The following is a 22,331-nucleotide window of genomic DNA, read 5'->3' as shown; positions in this document are numbered from 1 at the left end:
TGGGACTGAACACACGGCGTTGCGAGCGCGCCCAGAAACTGCACGCTTCTCAATACTTTGCGCTTTTGCAGAACAACACGATCGCGGTGATGAGCGCGATTACGCAATAATCACGCTCAGGACAAACAGCCTGATCGCAGTCAGATTCCCACGAGTGCTTGCACCCAAGCAGCACAATGTACTGAAAGTCGAGTGCAATAGGGGTGGACGGGTAGGTGGAAGGCCTTGAACACACTCGTGCCACTGAAGAACATTGATAAGACACATACCGCCCACCCCTATTGCACTCGACTTTCAGTACATTTTGCTGCTTGGGCAGAGGCGCGGTATCGTTATCGCAATACAGGAATCACGAAATACAGATTAGTGCCGTGAGCGCGATCGCGATCACCACAGGTTTTCCTGATGTTATTTCAACGCGCCGTGATCATCGCAAGGGCACTTCAATGGCGATTGTAATCACAGCCACACTCATCCCAAGCACCACAATGTATTGAAAGTCGAGTGCAATAGGGGTGGACGGTGTGTGTCTTATCAATGTTCCTTAGTTTTAAGAGTCTGTTCAAGGTCTTCCACGTACCTCGACTTTCAGTACATTGTGCGCTTTGGTGATCGTGTTGGCGGTTATTGTGGGTTATCCCGATCCTGCGTGATTTCGCCCGAGGTCTGCTAATGAGGCATCGAAACGTTCTTTTTGTTGTTGTTGCTGTTGTGGTAAGTCATTCTGTGTAAGTTTCCTGATGTCGTCCCCTGGCTTCTAGCCGGCAACGCCTTCAACAAATAATTTACCAGCAGTCTCAGCAATCAGTGGAAATCTTACGTTTCACGTGTTGTTTTCATTGTTGTTGTTTTTTCGTGTCGGCAATAGCAGATCTATTTAGATAAACTTTTCTTTACACTGAAATAAAACCCTTCCCCAGAATGCTGACTCAATGCTGTCTCCGGTGGCCGTATGGGTGGGACGTAGACTCTGGAGATTGAGTGCACTGTTAAAACAGAACTTCACCACATAGCACGCTCATAGCCAACCATCATTCCGAATGATATCATTCTGTGCATCGATTTGTTGAAAATGGGAGGAGGCGCCTATCTGGGACAGATTATCTTGTCCCAGATAGGCGCCTCCCCCCTGTTTTGAACAAATCATTACACAGAATGATATCATTCGGTATGATGGTTGGCTAGGAGCGTGCTTTGTGGTGAAGTCCTGTTTTAACAGTGTGGGTGGCAGTGCGGATCACCCTTTTATTTCGACGTAGATACAGTAGCACAATAGGATGTACCTTTCAAATGTGTGGGCCTTCCCTCGCCCCCAGCTCTGTGTTCTTTTCTTTTATCATATTTTGTGAAACCTGAGTGCGGCTCCCGCGAACGGCGTGTCACAGCAGGGTGTTCGAACGATAGTTCTGATCTCAAGGGTTCCGTTATCGAAATGTTTGCGTCTCCAAAAGAGTATTCAAAGATAAGATATGAGGTACTCGGTTGTATGCTACGAAATATAAGGAACAGAAGACTGCGTATGATCGGTTTTCGAGACCGTGTTTGTTCAACACTGGCGAGCTTGTTCGCTGCCTAGAATATTTATGACGGACATGAATATATATACCCTATTACCTCAATAGAATGATAATCCACATGACTCATTCTCCACAAGACCAGACTGGCCTACTCGTGACAGACACTACTCAACACCATATTACACAGAAAAACTTAACTTAACAGAATAGCATGGCGAATTACACCTCAACAATTCAAGCTCAAACTCCGGCGCAACATCCCACCACTTAACCATCATTTATTCTTTGTTGACGTTGAAATCGACTGAAGATATAAATTTGGTGTTTGCTGGAGATAATCGTCTCTATCGAAGTTCTTTAAAATCGTGGGGAGAGATCATGAATTTACAGTGTGCTACAAATGATAATGCAACTGGTGACGTGGATCAAAAAGAAAGGAAAGGATAATTGCGTCAGGCTCAGGATTTTCTATTTGACTGGCGGCTGTTTAAGGGCGTAAACTGGCGCAGAATCAGGTCGTCACGTGATTGCAATGCACGTGGCCTCTTTAATCAGCAGCTGCCCTTCCAAACACATTGTTGAACATAGCCATACAATTTGAGAAACACAAGTAGCTGTGGGTATCAGCGGAGAGAAACAACTGACTTGACGTCCGTCGCTGAGCTTCTATGGTGTCGCTCTCTCTGAAACATGTCCAGCAGCGTACTACGGTAAATCTCCCTGACTATGGCCAGTGAACTGACCCTACTCATCAAAGACTTTTGAAATACATCTTTTTAGCCTTCAGTGAACAAATATCCCAGATAGTTCTCACTTCACTGGTTGTCAGAGTAATAGATATATTTAGTCAAGGAGTTTGCAAGCAGTGACAAACGGGCTCGATGCTATATTGCTTTTCTTGATAGAGATTATGCTGCACTATGCATACAACTGCTGGAGTGTGTCTGTGATCTGTCGCAAATTCCATCAGAAATCGCAACGGAAAAAAAAAATATCCAGGCTGTTCTACTGACCATTTCGAGCGATGTGAATCAATCTTGAAAGGAAGGAAACGTTTGTTTTACACACTCACGAATCCGGTTTTTGGAATAACTGGAACTTACAGAACATTGTTTGGAGCAGAATGTCACGAATCCGCGAGGATAGCTAAGATGGTGCTGGCTTCACATGTAGCACTCCACTTGGCCGAACGATCTATCATTATGTAGATTTCGAAGCCCGAAAAAAACATCCTTTCAACCATCCACGGGGTTGCAAAGGAAACATTTGTAATATATAATTCACACGCTTTCACCTAGACACAAGCGAATAGTAAACACCCACAAAATGGTGCAGGACTATTGCACGTCGTTTTGGAGAACAGAACAAAAAAAGAAGAAAGAAAACATACAAAGTGAAGCCTGCCCACTCACTGTCATTAACTCTGACGGCGGTAACACCAGACACCACCATCTGTGCTGTGGAACTCAAATGGAACCTGTACGATAGCATCAACCAGCCAGAAATATCTATTCGCCATCAACCAAATAAACTACAGGCAATTTTGTATCCCTTACAAATTTCGTCTATGGGAGTATGCAGATCAAGCACGTTTGAAGTTTTTGCCACCGACTTCTTTATTATTATCCAGTTGTTTCATCCCATGTAGCTTTGAGGATGGTTGAAAGGATGACTCCGGTCATTCTGGTCAATACCATTTCAATACAGCGTAGCACGTTTTCAATACACGAATTTAATAAGCCAAGTTTATGAGCAATATAACGGCTGAATGTGAAGCTTGCACGATTGTAGCTATTGTCTCAACCTCAATCTCAAAACCAAAGTAAATATGGTATATTTCTGTAATTAAAAAAAATCTCATTACTCAGTGTGATAAAGAAACAAGAAATGTATTTATGGGTCCATTCACGAAAGTGATAGTGTGGAACAGAGAAGCGCTTTTATTTATTTATTTATTTATTTATTTCGTAGCGATTTCTGACCCAAGTAGTGATGGCGGACTTATACATCTTTAGAGGCAAAGTATATGAACAGGAACGGGTTTAGGGGTCTCCTGAGGCAGGGTCAAGTGAGGATTATTACATAGGAAAGAATACTGACAAAAGATATGTGAAACGAATGGAACCGAAGCCATACATTATTGCATCCAAAATGCAACAAAGTGACTAAATTCATGGTGCACCTTGGCTGGTCAAATTAAAAACGACGAAGGCTTGAGCGCAATGACCGCAAGCGAACTGTCTGAACCCGTGTTCATTAACACCGACGGCTTCCAACCCATGACACTAGGAAACTTCTGCTTCGCTTACCTGTGACAAAAGGTGGGCGCATCTCGTTATCTATGGACACAAGGCGCGACCATTTCGATAGCCGCTGCTGGGACCTATCAGGCACTCCAGACAGTGGGCAGTCACCCGAGCCCTCCTGCGTTACCTGAAGGACACTGGGCTGCTCAGCAGCCTTTGACCCTTGAGCCACCCCAACAGCCACCCCACCTTGAGAGCCTTTGAGCCACCCCATCAGTCACCTCATGGTCCCCTGCCACTTTTTCTTTTCCTTTTTTGCTTCTTTTTTTCTCTTTCTTTCTTTCTTTTTTTTTTTCTCTTTTGGGAATAGCAAGTCGGTTTTGGCCTGTCTGACCTTTCCCCCTTCTTTATCTTTAATAAACATACCCCCCCCCCCCATTTCGATAACGTTCTATCCCACAGGTATCGTTTCAGAGCCTGACTGTATGCCGCTTCTGCGTCATGCTCACGAAAGAACCCCTAATGAACATTCGATACCGACCGCATAAAAGATATAATGCTAAGGCACTGTCAACGCGCAATGATACTTAGGCGGCCCCCTAATATTTCTTTTTTTTTGTTCTTTTTCAACAAGATTCCTGCACTTGACCAAGAGAACAACTCGGTGACTTTTTCGCCGAGTTAGCTCTATACAAGCATTGCGAAAGCTCACAAACGCGTTAAGTACGCTGCCGCACCCCTGGACTTCACACAGGCTACTAAGTCATACACAAACATTACACAAAATAGGAAAGAAATATAAAACCCCGTTATTATTTTCAATAACGTAATCACAGAGGAGGGGCCATCAATGAGATTAATGAGAACAGTGCCGGCATCTTTTCTGCATGTTTCTGCATATACGGCGAAATCTATGTTTTATTTGTGTACAGAAAAAGCATTGTTTATTAGACGTATAGAAATCCAATGAACCGGTAAGAATTGATGGAGGGAACTGCCTTAGCCAGAAAGCCGCGGATATTTCAAACAGAGACTGTTCTGAAGCAGAGACTCTTTATGTTAGGGTGACTAAAAAGATCGTCATTTAGCATCTCTATTCTATGTTGTAACAAGAGGAAATGCTTAGCGTAAAATTGTGAATTACATTTAAAATCCAAATTCGATCATGGTATGTACCGAAAGGTATGGTACGTGTATGTCGTTCGGAAAAATCGTCCGACCAAATTCAGTTCGAAATCTGCAGAGCGGTGCAAAAATAAGGCGCGTTTCTTAAAAAGAAAAGCATGAAACAATATATAATTTTGTCTACCTATATTCTGAAGCAACAGACAACTGACTCGTGTATTTGAGAATTTCTTGAAACTGATGACGACGGAGCGAGGATGTGGTGCTAAACCTGCACAAAATGTGCTAGATTTCTTAGCAATAGATGAGCAAGGGTATTTTAATTTGATAGATAATTTAATTAGTTCCACCGGGTAAAATTTCTCACAAAGAAACAAAATCTGTTCCCCAAAATTAAGCACCCTGTGTACAACTCAGACAAAAAAAAACAAAAAAACTATGACATCCTTCCGACCATCCTCAATGTTGCAAAAACAGAGAACGAAACAAAGCAACAAAGACAAAACGAGATTGAGCATGTCACATTGTATTCCTTTATGCGTGAAAGCAATAGATAATATACAACATAATAATATAAATAACGAAATGATATGGTGCGCGTAAGCTTAGGCCCCATAGGGACGATAAGGGTGAAGCCCGTTTTACTTCTTTCTGTAAAAAACAGAGATAAGTTACACACGAATGCTCACTGCATTCACCTTAACGATTGTCTGTCACCACCAGAATGATTTGTACGTTGGGACCACAATGGAAGCTCGGAGACAGTGTTAACAATCTGTTACCATCGAATTTAGAGACCTTCTTCAGAAACTGTTTCGATAGGCTCTCCCCAGGTGGCGCCGTTGGCGCGCCGCCATTGAACGCCTTTAACTTGCGTCTCAGCATATTGCTGCGACGTAGTTTTTTCGTGGTGCCTTTCGTAGTTTTATGACTCGCACGCGTATATGAAATGTCGAGAGGTGAATTTATAGCTGGGAAGACATACTCAGTCGTAGGGTGCAGCCACTACGAGGCGTTATGAAAGCGTGAAACTATTCCGATGTGATTCGCTCGTCCCACTGCTGCACGTCAAAAACAAGATAAAATTTCAGAGACCGTCCCATGGCTCCAACAGAGGAAGGTACGGTACCAGTATCAGTTTGTACAAATTGTCCGTGCCTTGTGCGGTTTTCGATGCACACTGCACACAAAAGGTATGCGCAAACGGTGGATCCGAAACCTCCAGAAAAAGGATTGAAATCCTGGAAAGTCGGCTCGGGTAAGCAATTCGCAGTTTGTGGCTTGTTCTGGCTGGTGGTACCCTCCTGTATCTTCTTAGGTATGCTCGCTTCATTTTCCTGATGACCGGCCCGCGGAAGCAAATCGGTAACCGACACTTCGTTTGTCAACCCCAGTAAGTAATCTACCTAGTCATTTATTTCGCTAAAATTATATGTGCATTGCCACTCTTATTCATTTGGTCTCACCAAACCAGCCATATTCCTAGTATCAATGATGGCCAGTAGTTAACTACCTCATTTTAGTTACTACAACTACTACGACTACTTGCAGAAATGTAGTGGCAACTACTAGTTAAACTACTATTTTAAGTACTTAACTACAGTAGTTAGGTAACTGAAGGCACCAACTACTTCCGATTTTGCCGCAAGCTTTACGGCACGACTGTGCCGTAAAACTTGCTTTCGGACTTTCACCTTCAGACGGACTTTCACCTTCACCTCATAACGGACTTTCACCTTCAGCTACTTGTTTGATGAGAACGGAGGTGCAGAGCAATTGTGTCGTGCATGTGTTCTAAATCTTCACTTTTGTTGCTTGTCTAGTGAAGCCTCATTTACTGTGAAATAATTGTGCAACTTAGTTTATCGCGTAGGCACAGAAAAAATCCCGCCGCAAGCTTTGTATTTGACGATCGTAGCAATGGCTTGAGCCAAAGTTTATCATTGCTTGTGATTCATATTTAGGTGTTCAAGAACACTACAAGGAATTGGTGTTGATGGATAACGTTAAGTAGTTATAGATGTAGTTAAACTAGATTGCAGTAGTTAAAAGTAGTTTTAACTACTCCATCGCAAAGTAGTTAGTAGTTATAGTTAAACCACTGTAGAAGTAGTTAGTGGCCATCACTGCCTAGCATACCCGTTATTTTTATAACATGCATTGTTCTATTGTCAAATGTCAGCGCATATATGTTTTTGTTGTTGTCACATAGGTATGTAAGCAGGTGTGTACATGTTTTATGGTGAGACCTCTGATGTTCTTTGCCCAATTCTTACAACATCTCCTTTACAGAGCGTTATGCTCAAGGGACGACGAATTCTGATCAGGAACCACTTTCCACGCATGACTAGTGACCACGCAAATGTGAATTCTTGTGGTGAAACAGCAACGTACTGCAATCAATGGCCCAACTTCCTCTGAAGAGCCTTCCACCACAGTTTCTCCAGTTTCTCAGTAAAGGGATTCACAAAGACCTTTCATGTGAAAACAAGATAACGTCAAAAACAAGATAAAATTTCAGAGACAGTCCCATGGCTCCAACAGAGGAAGGTACGGTTCCAGTCTCAGTATGTACAAATTGTTCCGTGATAAAGGAGACTGTGGAGAACGGTGTGGAGTGTACACGGGAGAGAAGGAGGAATTTGCTGTCCACAGTTACAGCAAAAGAACTCCAACCCTTCTCTGTGAACGCTTTGTGCAGACAACCTGTAGGTTTTATTAGCCCAACCAGAAGAACAATTCCCATACTGTACTGGACTCACTAAAAGAGTATTTGAGAAATATGTCAGAGCTGTAAGGAGCGTAGCAAATGTTTCTTTTAACGAAATTTATTTTCCTTTTATTCGTCAATAAAATATATTGCGTCTTTGTGTTCCCTCGGGTTGTGAGTATGCCTCAGCAGGGTTCAACACTTGAAAAAGCATTGTGCCCTCGAAATTCTCTGTCCTGAAAGGAGATTTATGCAACCGATTCGTAGGCACCGCTTGCGAGATCATCCTTAGAATGTCATTTTCTCCGGCCTTTGTGGTTGTAATTCTCTGCGGCCATCATCAGCCACAACATTTTTTTGGAGTCGACAAGTTCCATACACATTTTTTGCCCGAACATGAACAACCACTCAGTCCTTTTTTTTTTCTTTTGTAGCTTCTGCTACTTTGACCAACACAGCCCCCACGTAAGAGAGTGTTTTGCACAGTCCTGCCGCGCGCGGGCAAGATACGTGTTGCACTTTCCTGTTTGGGTCTCGCTAAGATACTTCCATTTTACCAAAAGTGCTAAAAACAGGACAACAGAGGGAGAGAGAGACCGCGCTCTGTGTGTCTGTTGCAGGGGCGGATCCAGACCCTCGAGACCACCGAGGGCGCTATAGTAGGACTCACTCATATTTGCATAAACAACGTTTACACGTAATGGCGGAAAAGGACTAGGTATCTGTCTGCTAAATAAATAGCTTGGGACGAGGAAAATAAGAAGAAGAGCATAAAGACTAGGGTAAAGGAATCGGAAAGTAGACAGTGGACAAGTAAAATGCAGGCGAAACCGTCACTTGAGGTGTAGAGGGAATATAAAAGGGAAATACGGCCAAAGGGAATTTTCGACAACTCTAGATCAAGCGTGCTGCTGTTTGAGGCAAGGACAGGGATGTTACGAACGAAGCCTGACTATCGTAAAATATAAAGACGTCTCAGATAAAACATGCGGTATATCTAGACGGGAAGAGGCGACTGCGGAACATGTCATATTGGCATGCAAAGGTATTCAGCCGACGCAAGGTGATGTGACCGATGTGACCCTACGGGAAGCACTGGGTTTCCGAAACGATGGGGTCGATGTTAACTTCAAAACAGTACAGAATACAAACGACCGACTAACCGGTTGGTGGCATACGAACAATGTAGTTGTTTCCAGTGCAAACAGCAGTGCAGTGTGAATAGTTCTCATCTGAAGTAATTTCATTCGCAACAATGTGCCAGCTCTAGGCTAGGTGGAGCAAGCTACCGCCCGCTCAAAAGGGAAAGCCACACACAGCCCACCCCACAGGGCCACAGGCCACAGTGTATCGTGGTATTGGGTTATGCGGGCAATGGCGGAACGTGGATGTAATAATTGAGGACATTTATTGCTCGTTCATTTACTTCCAAAAATATATTTCGTAGTTGCGAAGGAGACTGAGATAACTAGTGAAAATTTCGCGTGCCTGACAAGTGCAAAAGTGCTGCTTTTACGAAATGCTGTGAGGGTAATATCGGATCTAAAGTTAAAATCCGGGCGGGTTGGTGATGCATATTAAAAGCGATAAAAACCCTCAGTGCGAGGGGACAGAAAAGCACTGCTGTGTTCGTCTGTGATTTTTTTTTGTCCCCTCGCGCTGGGGTTTTTGATCGCTGCTAATATCGGACTTTTAGTCACAAGTAGACTAATCCAGCCAGAGATTTTAACCCTGACTTCGCGAAATGCAGTGGGCGCACATGTTACGGCTGTGGTCGCTTTTTAAAAATTTTGGGCCGCGAAATTTTCTTTCTCGTTTTAAATAGTAGCTAGGCTAGATGAGGGGACGCTGGGAAGGTTATGAGCATATTCTGCGGGATTGTGTTTTTATTGTTATTACTATCACCCCTCTCTTGATATCTTTAACTCCCATCCAAACGTTTTTAAGACTCTCCTCCGGCGTTCACTCAGTAACATGTCAAGTTGTACAGTTTTTGTCTACCCTTTCAGTGCTGTGTACTGTAAATCTGTAAGTCTGTACTCTATTTATCAATGTGAATATCTTCTTGTTCCTGAATATGTTTTGTTCTGCCTAATCTGTATATGTATGTACATATGTGTGTATACATTTGTCAGTACTGCATTGTCTACATGTTGCATTGCGCCAATACCAAGACTTAGGCTGTTCTTGGGCACATTAAGAAAGGTATTATTATTATTTATTATTACTATTATTATTATTTTCGTTGTTGTTGTCAACTCATCGATCACAGTTTGAAGCTATTAGTCTGTTAAAACATGATGCACATAATGTATGTAAGCGGTTTTCCGATAGTGGTATACAACTTTACTCCGATAAAACGCAAATTATATGCTTCCATTGTCCTTCGAAGCAAATTGATTACGAATGTTCATTTCCTTTGTACGGATCAGAGCCTTTGAAGTATGTCCATACTTTGAAATATCTTGGGTTATACTTTGAGTCAGACATGACGCGGAACTCACATTTGTCATATGCATGTAAAGGTTTAAGACAGACCTCCTGTATTCGTTTTTCACATTGATGTATAACTCCTTCAAAAGTACATATAGGTCTGTCTTGGGTGCTTTGGGTATAGCGCGCTACGGTATGGGATAACGCTGTTTGGCCATTGTAGCGTATCGTGGAGAACAAAAATTAATTCTACCTTGCGTAGCTGTCTAAAAAGTGTAGCCTATAAAAACTGTCTTGCGGGTCATTTGTGTGATTAATTCCGTGATCTTCAGTTTCCCTCTTTTGCTAACCCTTTTAATTATTGCACTGGCCTTAAGCACTTTTGGTTGTCACGCTTCAAATTCTCCCGCCCTACGCGAAAGCAACCTTTGAAATTTATCGTACCTTTTTCCTTTGCGAAGTAGGGATTTTGCCGAAGAATGTGTTACGTTCCACGTCTGTTTAACAAGCACTACCCTGATTCTTTACCGATTGATTCAAGATACAGGCTGAAGAAACTACTACGTAAGCAGTTAGCAAATAGTGAATGAAATGACTTGTCCTCTGTATTGTTTGAGCTGTATTTCCCGTATTCCCAGCTTTCGTGGACAGCGACGCCTTGCGCCCTCTCGCGGCCATTGAGTGAAACTTGCCGCCAAGACAATAGAAAAGGGCTGTAGCAGCTGTTGTATCCAAGGTATCGTAATATTCCCGAGGATACACGTTCTGACACCTATTCTAAGCTTATACAAACGAAAAATATCATTATACATGCAATACCTTTGGTTCCCCAGACATCCCGCTTTTAGGACCTTGAATACATGGGAGGTATGGGTATTTTCACGCAGGAGACGATTTCATCGCTTAATATCTCTGGTAATGTATGATGCACCGTAATATTGCCGTGGATATGCGTTGTAGAGTACCACTAGATTCAACATTTGGAAGAAGTGCCAGAGTCACTGAATCGTCTGCGGTTCCCTTGTGCGGCAAACTTGGCCAAATTTTGAAACAGTCAAAGTGGCTTCTCTGCGTTGCAGTGGTGTGTGGCAGGGAAGTTACCTTTACGCGTTCGTTGAACTTTTCGCTGCATATTTAGATTTAGTAACTGTTTTTTACTTCAGTTCTTGAGTTAGATAGGCTTTTGAGAGCATGATTGGCACATTATCCGCCCATGGGTGGAACACAAATTTTGAAGTGTAATCTCTTGTCATATTAATTACTAAGATGTCGCTGTTCGATGAATTCGTTTGTGTTAACGTATTTGAGAAAATTTTAGCAGTAGACTTTTTGTTTATCGACAATTGCCATTCCGTTTTAAGAGCATCTGACAACACAGCAGTGCGTGTTCACGTAATTATGCTGCAAACACTGATGATAACTTCCCAAAGCATTCCCAGAAGTGCAGGGCACAGTTTCTTAAAGTTGGCTTGACCGGCGTACTCGCTGCCCTCCATTGAAGCAATGCATTCCATCTGGTTTTGTTAGAATATCTGTTGACACTGAGCCTTAGAAAGAAATGCCCACACAAGAGTGTTGCTGTGAGAGGTCCTTCGATGGCAGAGAAGTGGAGTGGAAGCGCAAGAATGTCACAGTTTTGTTCCTGGGGGACTTATTTTCGCCGTTTTGGCTTCGTGGCAGAATGCATTGGTGTGCAGTTTTTCTCGTATTTGGCCAAAACAATGGCTTCTGCAGAAAATGCCCATGTCAAATATGAAATGCGAAGTTGTCTCTTACGCTCTGCAATTTTGTGAGCAACTGTGGGCCGCTGCAATGTTGTTCCCACGACAAACGAAGTGTTGAGAAGTTCAGTGTGGCCTGCGAAGCGTCTGTAGCGTCTGTATCACCTCAAGGTGATAGCAACGGGCGGTGTTGGCACACTGGTGGGGATGTTGGTTGTAGCTTTCGACGTCTGTGGTTCGATCCGCGGACTGTTTAGTTTTTTAATATTATTGTATTTTTTTATTTTATCTTTTATTTCTTTAGTGGGAGCTATGAGAGTAACGGCACGGCGAGAGCGTCAGAGCTTTGGCTTAATAATACCGTACTCGCTATATCTATGTCATACTGCATGCTGTTCGGCCTGATTTAGTTGCGGTAATGCTCTGCGATCGCCTGTGCACTTAATGTGTGAATAGCAAATGAATTTCCGTTGCACTCCGACTTACAGACTTACAGGAATCCCATGCACAGTGCACAGTGTTTGTTGCAATGTAGATGATTATCAATCCTTTAACATGAATTCCGAACTTGTGGCTTAAGCCACACGTCCTATGTTCCCTGTGAAGGTGCACCTCATCAAATTTTCATGCGAGATCGATGTGACGACGAAACCAATTATGCGGGTCAACTTTGACGCGCTCTAATCGAAAAGGGAATTAAGATGAACAAACTGCCACGCGTGTTTCTTGCAGTGTAAATACATGTCAATCATTTAGCATACATTTCGGACACGCGGCTTAAACTTCCTTTATTTCCTAACTCACCAAAACTTTCGTTCTCAGCATTGTGCAAGGCCGTGATCCCCTTACGGGTTAACTCGTCCTAGGTACCAAAATATGTGAATATATTTAAAATACCATGCAAGGTTATTGTCATAAATACAGGGTACGTGACGTAAGACCGACAAAATTTTATTAAATCCGCTATTGCCTTTTTTTTTTCTTTCGCAAAAGTCGTTGAATATATCTATTCCGGACGAGATCTACTCAATGGCTGCGGTGTATCAGTAAATAGCGCAGCCATTAATTAATTTTCGTAGTTAATCCTTGTGATTAGTGAGAATCCGTTGACCGCGTAATTGCAAAGATGGAGAGTACAACCCTGGAGTGTCTACCCCACAAGAACCGAAACCACAGCGCCTTTTTGTGCACTAGTAAAAAATGTGCGAAAATACAAAATAATTGAGTATTGTGCAAATTTTGCGGCCAATTTCTCCTTTCTCAGTCTCGGTGTCACTCCTTTTCAACTGACATCAGGTTGTTGGTGAAATCATGGAACAGCCCGCTTTCTCCCCAGAAGTAAGCGTGATGAGAATTAGTGATGCCGTCTCTCAGTCTACGTTATCATAAAACATGCCGTCTTTGATTTTCTTTCCGTCATTATCTCGTTCGATCTGCTCAACACTGCCCAAGACAGTTTGCGATTTGATGTGATAAATGTCAGGCAATAAAACTACCAATGTATTACCTCGGAGATAACAAAAATAAAATCACCGATTCTGCTGCTCGATAAGTGTGTACGTTCTATTAGATTTTAACAAAAGAAAAACAACTATATCTACCAGGACGCTAGGAAGCGGGGGTGCCCCATGTTTTGATGAACAGCGTGATGTCAGTGCTGTCAAAGGTTAACAGTGAGACAGCGGCCGGAAAAAGCGGCCGCCGAACGCGCGCAACGCTCAACGATGGTGCATTTTCGCATATTTTTTAACGACACAGCAAAGTGGTTTTAGCAGAGTGTTTAGCAGAGTGTTTCGATTCTTGCTGACTAGACTTCTCAGGGTTGTGCTCTACAAATCTGGAATTGCGCGTTCAACTTGTTTTCAGGAATTGTGAAGATTCATTATAAACGTAATCAACGGTTGCACTAATTAGTGATACACCACCACCATTGAGTAGGCCCCTACTGGAATAGATATATTTAACGACTTTTCGGAAAGAAAAGCTAACCACGAATTTAATAAAATTCTGGTCAGTCTCAAGTGACGCCCCCAGTGCATATATACTAGTATATCACTCACTGTAGTTTCATCGCAACACAGGTTGTCATTTTTAATTGGAAGCGCTGCGGATTACCCCCGCCATATGAACAGATTTTTACGTGATTCTGATATTTCAGTTATTTCCAGAATTGCAGGACACACCCTCCTCAAGTTGACTTGAACAGCGTACACGCTACCCTTCAATGAAGCTGTGTATTTCACTTGGAATATTCGTTGGCCCTGAGCTTGAGAAAGACGTGTCAACACTAGGTACTTCTATGAGAGGTCCCACGATGGTGTACAACTGGAATGAAGCGCAAGGGTGTCGTTTCTTTTTTATTGTGTGTGTGTGTGTGGTACTAATTTTCGCCGTTTCAAATACATTGGCGTGCCTTTGTGCTTGTTTTTCGAGAAATTTGTTCCCCAGAAAGTATTGTCCTCTTCGAAAGCGTTCATGTCAGGCATGAAAGGCGAACCTGTCTTCTACGGTTCTTTTCGTGGCACTGTAGTATGACCCAGCTTTTTTATTCGTTTTTCTTCTTTCTTTTTCTTTTTTTTTACGCGACCAAAGAAGTAACGGCTGCTGAGTGTGCGTTCCAAAGCGGTTGCGTATTCGTCCCTCACGATGACAACATTCTAGGCTGGTGGTTCAGTGATGCAGATGTCGATTCTACACTCTAAAGTCCGTGACCCATAAATAGAAGTAAAAAACTTGCAAACTTTTTACCTCTATTTCTAGAGGTAACTATGTTACCTATACTCTGAATAACCCTTGTACACAGGTTAAAGCATAACCTGTAGTCACTTTCCACGTTGCTGCCCATGTAACTCTTACACAGAGGTTGAAGTATAACCTATACCCACTGTGGAAACCCGGTGTTTCCACAACCTCGGGGCGTCAGTCCGTCCGTTCCGTCGCCAAGGAAGACACAGCAAACGAAAAGGGTTCAAACAACAAACAAGGTTTATTCCATACCTTCTCACAGCAAGCAAGGCAGCCACAACTCAAGGAGCCGAACCCAAAAAAAAAGGCCGTGGTTTTCGTGCCTATCCCTTATATAGCCCTTTTACGCCCCCTACTTCTGGGACGCATGACCCGATTCCGCTTATCAGGTGTTTTACACACGTGCCGCTCAGTGACACCCACACTCCCCCCTCCCTAAATCCATCTACACGGGAGTCTCAAACGTCTGGCATGTCCAAGACCACGTCATCCGGGATGGCTGGAGGACCTTGCGGGCCCCGTAGGAGGTCTGGACGGTGCCGCTGTAGCACGGCCACTGCTGCTGCCACGTCGGATCCTGTGGATCGAGCTTCTCGGAGGCCTTCCACTTTTGCGCGGTGGAGGGGGCCTCGACGATGGGCGGAGCGGTGCAGCTCTGGCACCCCGCAGACTGGGCACAGAAGGCGCCTTTCGTCTTCGGTCAGGGCGATGGGTGGGTCGGCTGGATGCCGATCTTCCAGTGTGAGCCCCCTGAAGGGTGGGGGCACTTGGCTGGGGTCCATTCCGCGCAGCGGCCTGGGTTGACTGGACCACCGGGTCCTGGAGGCCCAGGAGACTGGTCTGTTCAGCGCCACCACCGTCCAGGTGGCGATGGAGGTAGCCCTTGAGTGAGGCGGTTGTGGGCCGCGGGAGTCCTGTCGTCTCTCCCGTTGCACTTGCGAGGTGTGCTGCTGTCGGTCCGGGGGAGGTGCGTGGCTTCTGGGGTTTCTCGTTCTTGGAGACATTGTCTAAAAAAAGGGATAAATAAGAACCATCAGGTGGAAGCACCTAACGTCGAGAGCCTGACAAGGCCTTCGTGCGTATGTCGTGAAAGAAACGGTAGTCACACGATCAAGAGACTGTACACTAAGTCTCAAGCACTAGGTTTAGCGATGGAGATAGTGACAGCTACATGCGCCGCCTGCGGGGACGCAAACTGTAGCGCCTGGAAGGTCCGGGAACGGGATCCTGGTCCAGGTCTTGAGGAGGAAGCTGACCGTCTGCTTCTTCACTCTCGGGGTCTCGGAGGTGGTAAGTCTTCAGGTCCGAGATATGTACTGGCCCAGTTTCTTCGCCCGTGTCATAACGACGAAGCCTGTAAGTGAGGCCGGAGGAGCACGCACTTACCTCGAAGGGGCCATCCCACCTATCTGCGAGTGAAGCTGCAAAGCCTCGTGACGCATCACTTAGCGGGTGAGTCCGTCGAAGGACGAGGTCACCGACGCTGTAGGTGAGGTTCCGACGTCCACGGTTGTACTGGCGAGCCTGGTCCAACCTTGCGACGTCCAGGTTCTCCCGAGCCGTCCGGGCTGCATCGTCCAGTCGACTCCGGAGGTCCTCAGCAAACCTTGAATAAGGAGGCCGGGTAGCACCATCCCGGAGGCCCAGAGCATTCTCCACTGGAAAAGGGGCCTCTCGTCCCAAGTTCAGGAACGCCGGGGTGAAGCCTGTAGATCTGTTTACTGTTGTCCGTGTAGCGAACGCCAGTTCAGCCAGGCGAAGATCCCAATCACGGTGGTGCTGACTAGTAAAAGCAACCAACATCATTTTCAGGTTCCGATTAACACGTTCGGTAATGTTAGCCTGAGGGTGATATGGGGAAGTCTTCTTGTGCTGAATGCCTAAGACAGCGCAAGAATCTGAGAACACCTTACTTGTAAAGTAGGTAGCGTTATCCGTGATGAGCTGAGCAGGAAACCCGAACCGGCAAAAGGTGTCGAGTAGTCTTTCCCACACTCTCTGGGAAGTCAGTGTCCTGAGAGGAAACAGCTCAACCCATTTCGTGAAATGATCAGTAACCACAAACAAATACTGGTTACCTCTAGGACTACGTGGAAACGGTCCCATCACATCACAAGCAACTATCTGCCAGGGCCTATTACTCTGAATAGGCTGTAAGCGCCCAGGGGGTAAACCACCACGAGGTTTTGCTCTCTGGCATACGGGACAAGTACGAACATACTTTGTTACATCCTGCCTCATTCCTGGCCATGTCGCAACACGACATAACTTTTCATAAGTTTTCCTGCCACTGCTGTGACCTGCCAAGGCCGAATCATGAAAGTAACGTATGAAAGACTTACGCAACTTCCGTGGCACCACGACTCTGAATGGGGATGAGCCGTCATCGTCATCCGCCTGGGGTATGTATCTGAACAGGATGCCATCCTCGCCCAGCAGATAGGAGTCGTGCCGTCCGTCAGTCGTTCCGGTGCCTGCCGAGTCCTGCTCAGCTAACCATTGAGACACCCGCTGACAAAGGCCGTCCGCTCTCTGAGCGTCTAGGAGCTGCTCTCTGCTCACGACCGTGCCCCAAGACGAAGATACGTCTCGTGCCACTTGTGCTGCTGCCAGGAGCTGGGAAGGCGCATCGGTGCCTTCCTCTCCCCCCTCCGGTAGAGGCGCACGGGAAAGCGCGTCTGCTACCACGTTTGTCGAGCCCCGCCTGTACTCCACGTTGAAGGAGTAGCCTTGTAGCGTCAGGGCCCACCTGGCAAGACGTCCAGATGGGTTGTGGAGCCGCTGCAGCCAGGAAAGTGCCTGGTGGTCAGTCTGGACAGTGAAAGTGGTGCCGTCCAGGTACAGATCAAACTTCCTGAGAGCGAAGATGATCGCCAAGCACTCCTTTTCCGTGACGGAGTAATTCCGTTCTGCGGGATTCAGCGTGCGACTTGCAAAAGCCACTGGACAGAGAATAGCGTCATGCTCCTGCAAGAGAACTGCGCCAACCCCATAATCGCTAGCATCTGTTTGCACTACAAACGGTTTGTTCAGGTCAGGCAAATATAGCCTGGCCGTATTAGCGATCGCGTGAGAAAGAGCTCGAAATGATCGTTCGTGCTCCTCTCCCCACTGCCAGGGTGTATCGTTGTGCAACAACCGGTTAAGCGGCTGCGCTAACTCAGCGCAATTAGGAATGAATTGTCTGTAGAAACCAACCATACCCAAGAAACGCTGCAAGGCTTTTACGTTACCGGGAACCGGATACTCCATGATCGCCTTTAGCTTGTCATCGCTAGGACTGATGGTTCCTCCGTCCACCATGAAGCCGAGGAGGCTGATCCTAGGCGATGCCAGCTGCACCTTGCGGGGGTTTATGATTAGCCCCGCCTGCTTCATCCTTGCAAGGACGATTGACAGGTGTTCCAAGTGTTCCTGAAAGTTTCTGGAAAACACTACGACATCATCCATGTACGCCATCGCGAAGTTATACTTCGCATCTCCCAATACGGTATCCATTACCCGTTGGAAACTGGCGGGAGAGTTAGACAGACCGAAAGGCATCCGTACAAACTCAAACAAACCCCTATGACAGGTAAAGGCTGTTTTCGGGACATCCTCCGGGGCAACTTGGATTTGCAAAAACCCTCTACTACAATCAAGCGTTGAAAACACTGTAGCGTTGCCCAGGGAATACATAATAGACTCGATGGACGGAAAGGGGTAAGAGTCCCTTACAGTTACTGCGTTAAGTCGACGGTAGTCGACGCACAACCTAGCCGTACCATCACGTTTCGGAGCCAGGACGACAGGAAACGCCCAAGGGCTCTGGGACCTTTGAACTGCACCGGTTTGGAGCATTTCATCAAGAGCAGCGTCTAACGAAGCACGCTTATGCACACTCAATGGTCTCGGATTACAACGCCAGGGCCTAGCGTTACCCGTGTCTATGCTATGCTGTAACACAGACGACTTACTGGGTTTTTCCGTGAAGACACCGTCAAACTGCCGCAGTACTTGTTTAAGCTGACGGCGCTCCTCCTCGGGACCATGGAATGACCCCAAGACAGTCGGGAGCGGGGACGGTTCGACGGACGTTGCTGCAGCTTGCTTAGCTGAACTGCTGTCCTGTGGCACGGCGAAAGGAAAAAATCCTGACGATCCGTGGTAGACGTATCCTCCATTGGGCAGGTCCAGCACAAATTTCTGCCGGATGATGAAGTCCCTGCCCAGGATAACGGGCACTGCCAGGCCAGGAAGGTGGACGAAGCGCTGCTTTCGTCGTCTCCCATCAAAGCGAAGCCAGAGCACAACTGCAGTTTGTGCTGGAATCACGTCGTTGGAAGCAAGACGTAGAGTGACATCTGTGGATTGCAATTCCACATTCCGTGATGCGCAGTGCTCGTAAACACAATCGCCGATAAGGGAGACTGTAGCGCCCGTGTCGATAAGGGCGATGTAATCTCTCCCCAAAATTCGAACAGCGATGTTTGGTTCCTTGTCCTCGATGTTATCTCGGACAGAAAAAGCAAAAGGAGCTAAAGCGTCTCCTTTTATCTTGCTGCTTGCAAAGCCAGCTTCTGAATTATCAGGGTCACGGATTGTAACCGTTCGTTCGCTCTTTCGGCAGATAGCCGACGTCGCTGAGCGATTGTTTACCGGCGTCGGCTGCGACCGTTTCCCGTTGGCACATTACGGGGGTTTGGTCTTTGCTGCGGACAGTCCCGACGAAAGTGGTCCGGGCTGCCGCACGTCCAACAGCCGGCTGGCATTCTGTGTTGCTGCCGCGGAGCATGCCGTTGCTCCTGCGGCCTCCTTGGGGTTTCGCCAGCTAAATAGCCGGGTTGCCCATGATTATGGGACAGGACGGGTCTGCCAAGGCTCGTTCCTGCGGGGATCGCCCTCTGTTCATAACGGAAGGGATCGGGTGCTCGGCGTGATGGCTCCACATAATAATTGCGGTTCGGCTCATCCAGTCCCACTGCAGGTGGGCGCTCAACCGAGGCTGCTCCCGCTGACCACGCACAGCGCGGTTCTAACGCCAATTCAGACGGCGGCGGGGGCCGATAGTCGAGTTCCGCTAAGAGGTCTCCTTCAATTGAGCGAGCCTCTTGCGCCAGCGCCTCAAGGCTATTAAAGCGATGGGCTCGAAGATAGGGCCGGTAGCGAGGATGACACTGACGGATAGCCCGCGTCACACGCTGCTCCTCTGTAGCAGTAGGTTCAGCTCTGCTATACAGGTCTTGCAAGGCCCGAACGAATTCTGCTAAGGTCTCATCTGGATGCTGAGTACGCTTATGCAGCTCCTCCAGGATACGATATTCGTAATCCGGTGGAAGAAATTCGCTCTTAAACCGCTTCTGAAAGTCCTGAACGGACGTAAACCTCGACTGCAGCCGAAGCCAGCGAGCGGCGTCTCCGATCAAAGCAACCTGCAGGTTGCTTTGAGTGGGAGCTGCGAGTGGGAGCTGCGAAGCACTCGAAAACAACTGAAACACACTCGAACAAACAAAACGCTAGCTCAAAAAAGGAAAAGAAAAAAAAAATGACACCCCGGAAAAAGAACACAAACAAACCGGCGGGTCCTGCATGAAAGAAAAGAAAAAGAAAAAACGTACCAAAGGAAAAAATTAACAACGCGTGCTGCGTCCTCCCCGCTGTCGAACGGACGAACTGTGACCCCAAACGTTGGGCGGCAGTTGTGGAAACCCGGTGTTTCCACAACCTCGGGGCGTCAGTCCGTCGGTTCCGTCGCCAAGGAAGACACAGCAAACGAAAAGGGTTCAAACAACAAACAAGGTTTATTCCATACCTTCTCACAGCAAGCAAGGCAGCCACAACTCAAGGAGCCGAACCCAAAAAAAAAGGCCGTGGTTTTCGTGCCTATCCCTTATATAGCCCTTTTACGCCCCCTACTTCTGGGACGCATGACCCGATTCCGCTTATCAGGTGTTTTACACACGTGCCGCTCAGTGACACCCACAGCACCCACTGCGTTGCTAGGTTTGTAACCTTTATCTTAAAGTTATTCAGTGAAGCCATCTACACAGGAAGGCGGGGTGAGGCGTCCCTGAGAACATTGCACGAACTCCTAATAAGAGAAGCACACCACAGAGAAATGTGTCCTAACAGTATTGGGTAATCATAACTATGCGCTCGGGGATGCCGATTTGCCTGTACCTGAAGCAGAGTAAGCTCGACACGCGCATCTTTTTGGAAAAATAAAAAAAAATCAAATACTAAAAACAATTGTGGAGCTCAGTTGCAAAAAAAAACGAGTAAGAATGGAACCACTGAAAACAAATTAAACGCATGTCACGAGTTTCCAAAAACCTCACGGAACTAAATATCGTTCACTGCATGCCGCTATGTAAAGTATTTCATTAACTAAAAGGTTGTGACACGTTCTCAAGGACACCTTGCCCAATAAAACGGAGGAAATGCTAAACGAAAATATGAAGCTTTTCTTTGCAAACACAGCGTTACTTTATTATCAACGGTTCATACTACATAGTATTCTACGCAAAATACTCGAAAAATATACTGTAAAATTCTTTATCATCTTCATATGACACATGGAAAGACCATTCAAAGAATGAATTGTAACATATTAAAGAGGAGTAATATTAAAAGTTCAAGATGCAATACACTTTGCACTGAAAGTCAAAATCGAGTTCACAAGTCTCTTCTTCAGTGGAGCAAAATATCTCCGAAGGATCATGCAGAGAAAAGGCATATATGAAATATGAGTATTACTAAACTGCAGAACACCTTGCACTGAATGTACATATAACGGAACTGAGTTGACAAGTCACTTTTTGACTTTAGCAAAATAGATAATTCGTAGTCATCTTCACATGACGTGTAGAAAAATTATCTAAATGAAAGTTTAATAAGATAAAGAACCCCAACGCATTTTGCAGTTAAAGCACGTTACAAAAAATCAGGGGTTCCTCATAATGCAACTTCCGAACCTGATCTGATTTTACCAAAGTGGTGTCAATCCGCACACCCATTTCCTGGAACAATTCCTCTATGCTGCTTACAACGCAATCGACAACCACCTTGGAGCACATGTGGTGGCCCTCTGGGTTATGGCATAAATAGCCTTTTTTTTTTTCAGATTATTCTTCGAACTTTGATCTGTTCTTTCCATCTGCTGAAGTAGCTCACCTATACATTGTGTTGGCTGGCTCATCCTGTCATGTTATGTCATCCTGTACTCGTGTGCTTAACTAAATACAAAAATTCAAATGATGTATGTATCTTTAGATGGTTTCAAACGTTGTTCCACAAGTATCACAAGACGGGAGAAAGCCACACCCAACACACTGAACAACGTGGTCACAAAAGCACTGGAAATACCTAGTCGACAATCTACAATGTTGGGAAATATAGGTTCGTACATGGCTGGCTGGCTGGGTTTGCGACGAATCCCGAGCTTGCGGAGAGTTGTGGGAAGGACCTGGTTTGCTGCTATCTCTCTGAGCCTCTGCAGAGTTATAGACTGGGATTGGGCTGCTGCTGTATTTCTGCTGGACTGTTCGTATGTACTTCTGTGGCACAAGATACCTAAATATAAACAGCAACGTCAAAAGGGGGCGCGCTGATTATTTCATTTTTACACGTATCCCCACAGTTTAGGAGTGCAGGAACCATTAACCACACTATTCACTTACCCTCTGCCACAATACTGCCAGGTAACTCATGGCTGTGTCCATCAAATTTGGAACCAGTGGAGCTGCGCTATGGGTTACGTGCGAACAACAATCTTTTTTACTGCAATATTCTGCACAAATTGCAAGGCCATAATATATCGGGTGGTTTTAGTCCTACCACTTTCTGTGCTATTGCG

General features: G+C 45.7%; 1 protein-coding gene across 1 annotated transcript; it reads right to left on the bottom strand.

The window, feature by feature from the left end:
• Positions 1-14,719: 14,719 nt before the first annotated feature.
• On the bottom strand, positions 14,720-22,048 carry LOC135378938 (uncharacterized). Its single transcript, XM_064612120.1, has 2 exons — positions 21,883-22,048; positions 14,720-15,504 (listed from the first exon to the last, which is right to left on the bottom strand). Exon 2 carries the CDS (start codon positions 15,499-15,501, stop codon positions 14,956-14,958), a length of 546 nt encoding a protein of 181 aa, XP_064468190.1. The 5' UTR covers positions 15,502-15,504; positions 21,883-22,048; the 3' UTR covers positions 14,720-14,955.
• Positions 22,049-22,331: the final 283 nt, after the last annotated feature.

The sequence above is a fragment of the Ornithodoros turicata genome, chromosome 1 (genome assembly GCF_037126465.1).
Source record: "Ornithodoros turicata isolate Travis chromosome 1, ASM3712646v1, whole genome shotgun sequence".
Taxonomy (NCBI): domain Eukaryota; kingdom Metazoa; phylum Arthropoda; class Arachnida; order Ixodida; family Argasidae; genus Ornithodoros; species Ornithodoros turicata.
Note: the sequence above shows the minus strand (reverse complement) of the source record. Positions and strands in the feature narration are given on the sequence as shown.

Coding starts and splice junctions, on each gene's coding strand:
- LOC135378938 (XM_064612120.1), bottom strand. CDS start 15,501: ATGTCTCCAAGAACGAGAAACCCCAGAAGCCACGCACCTCCCCCGGAC.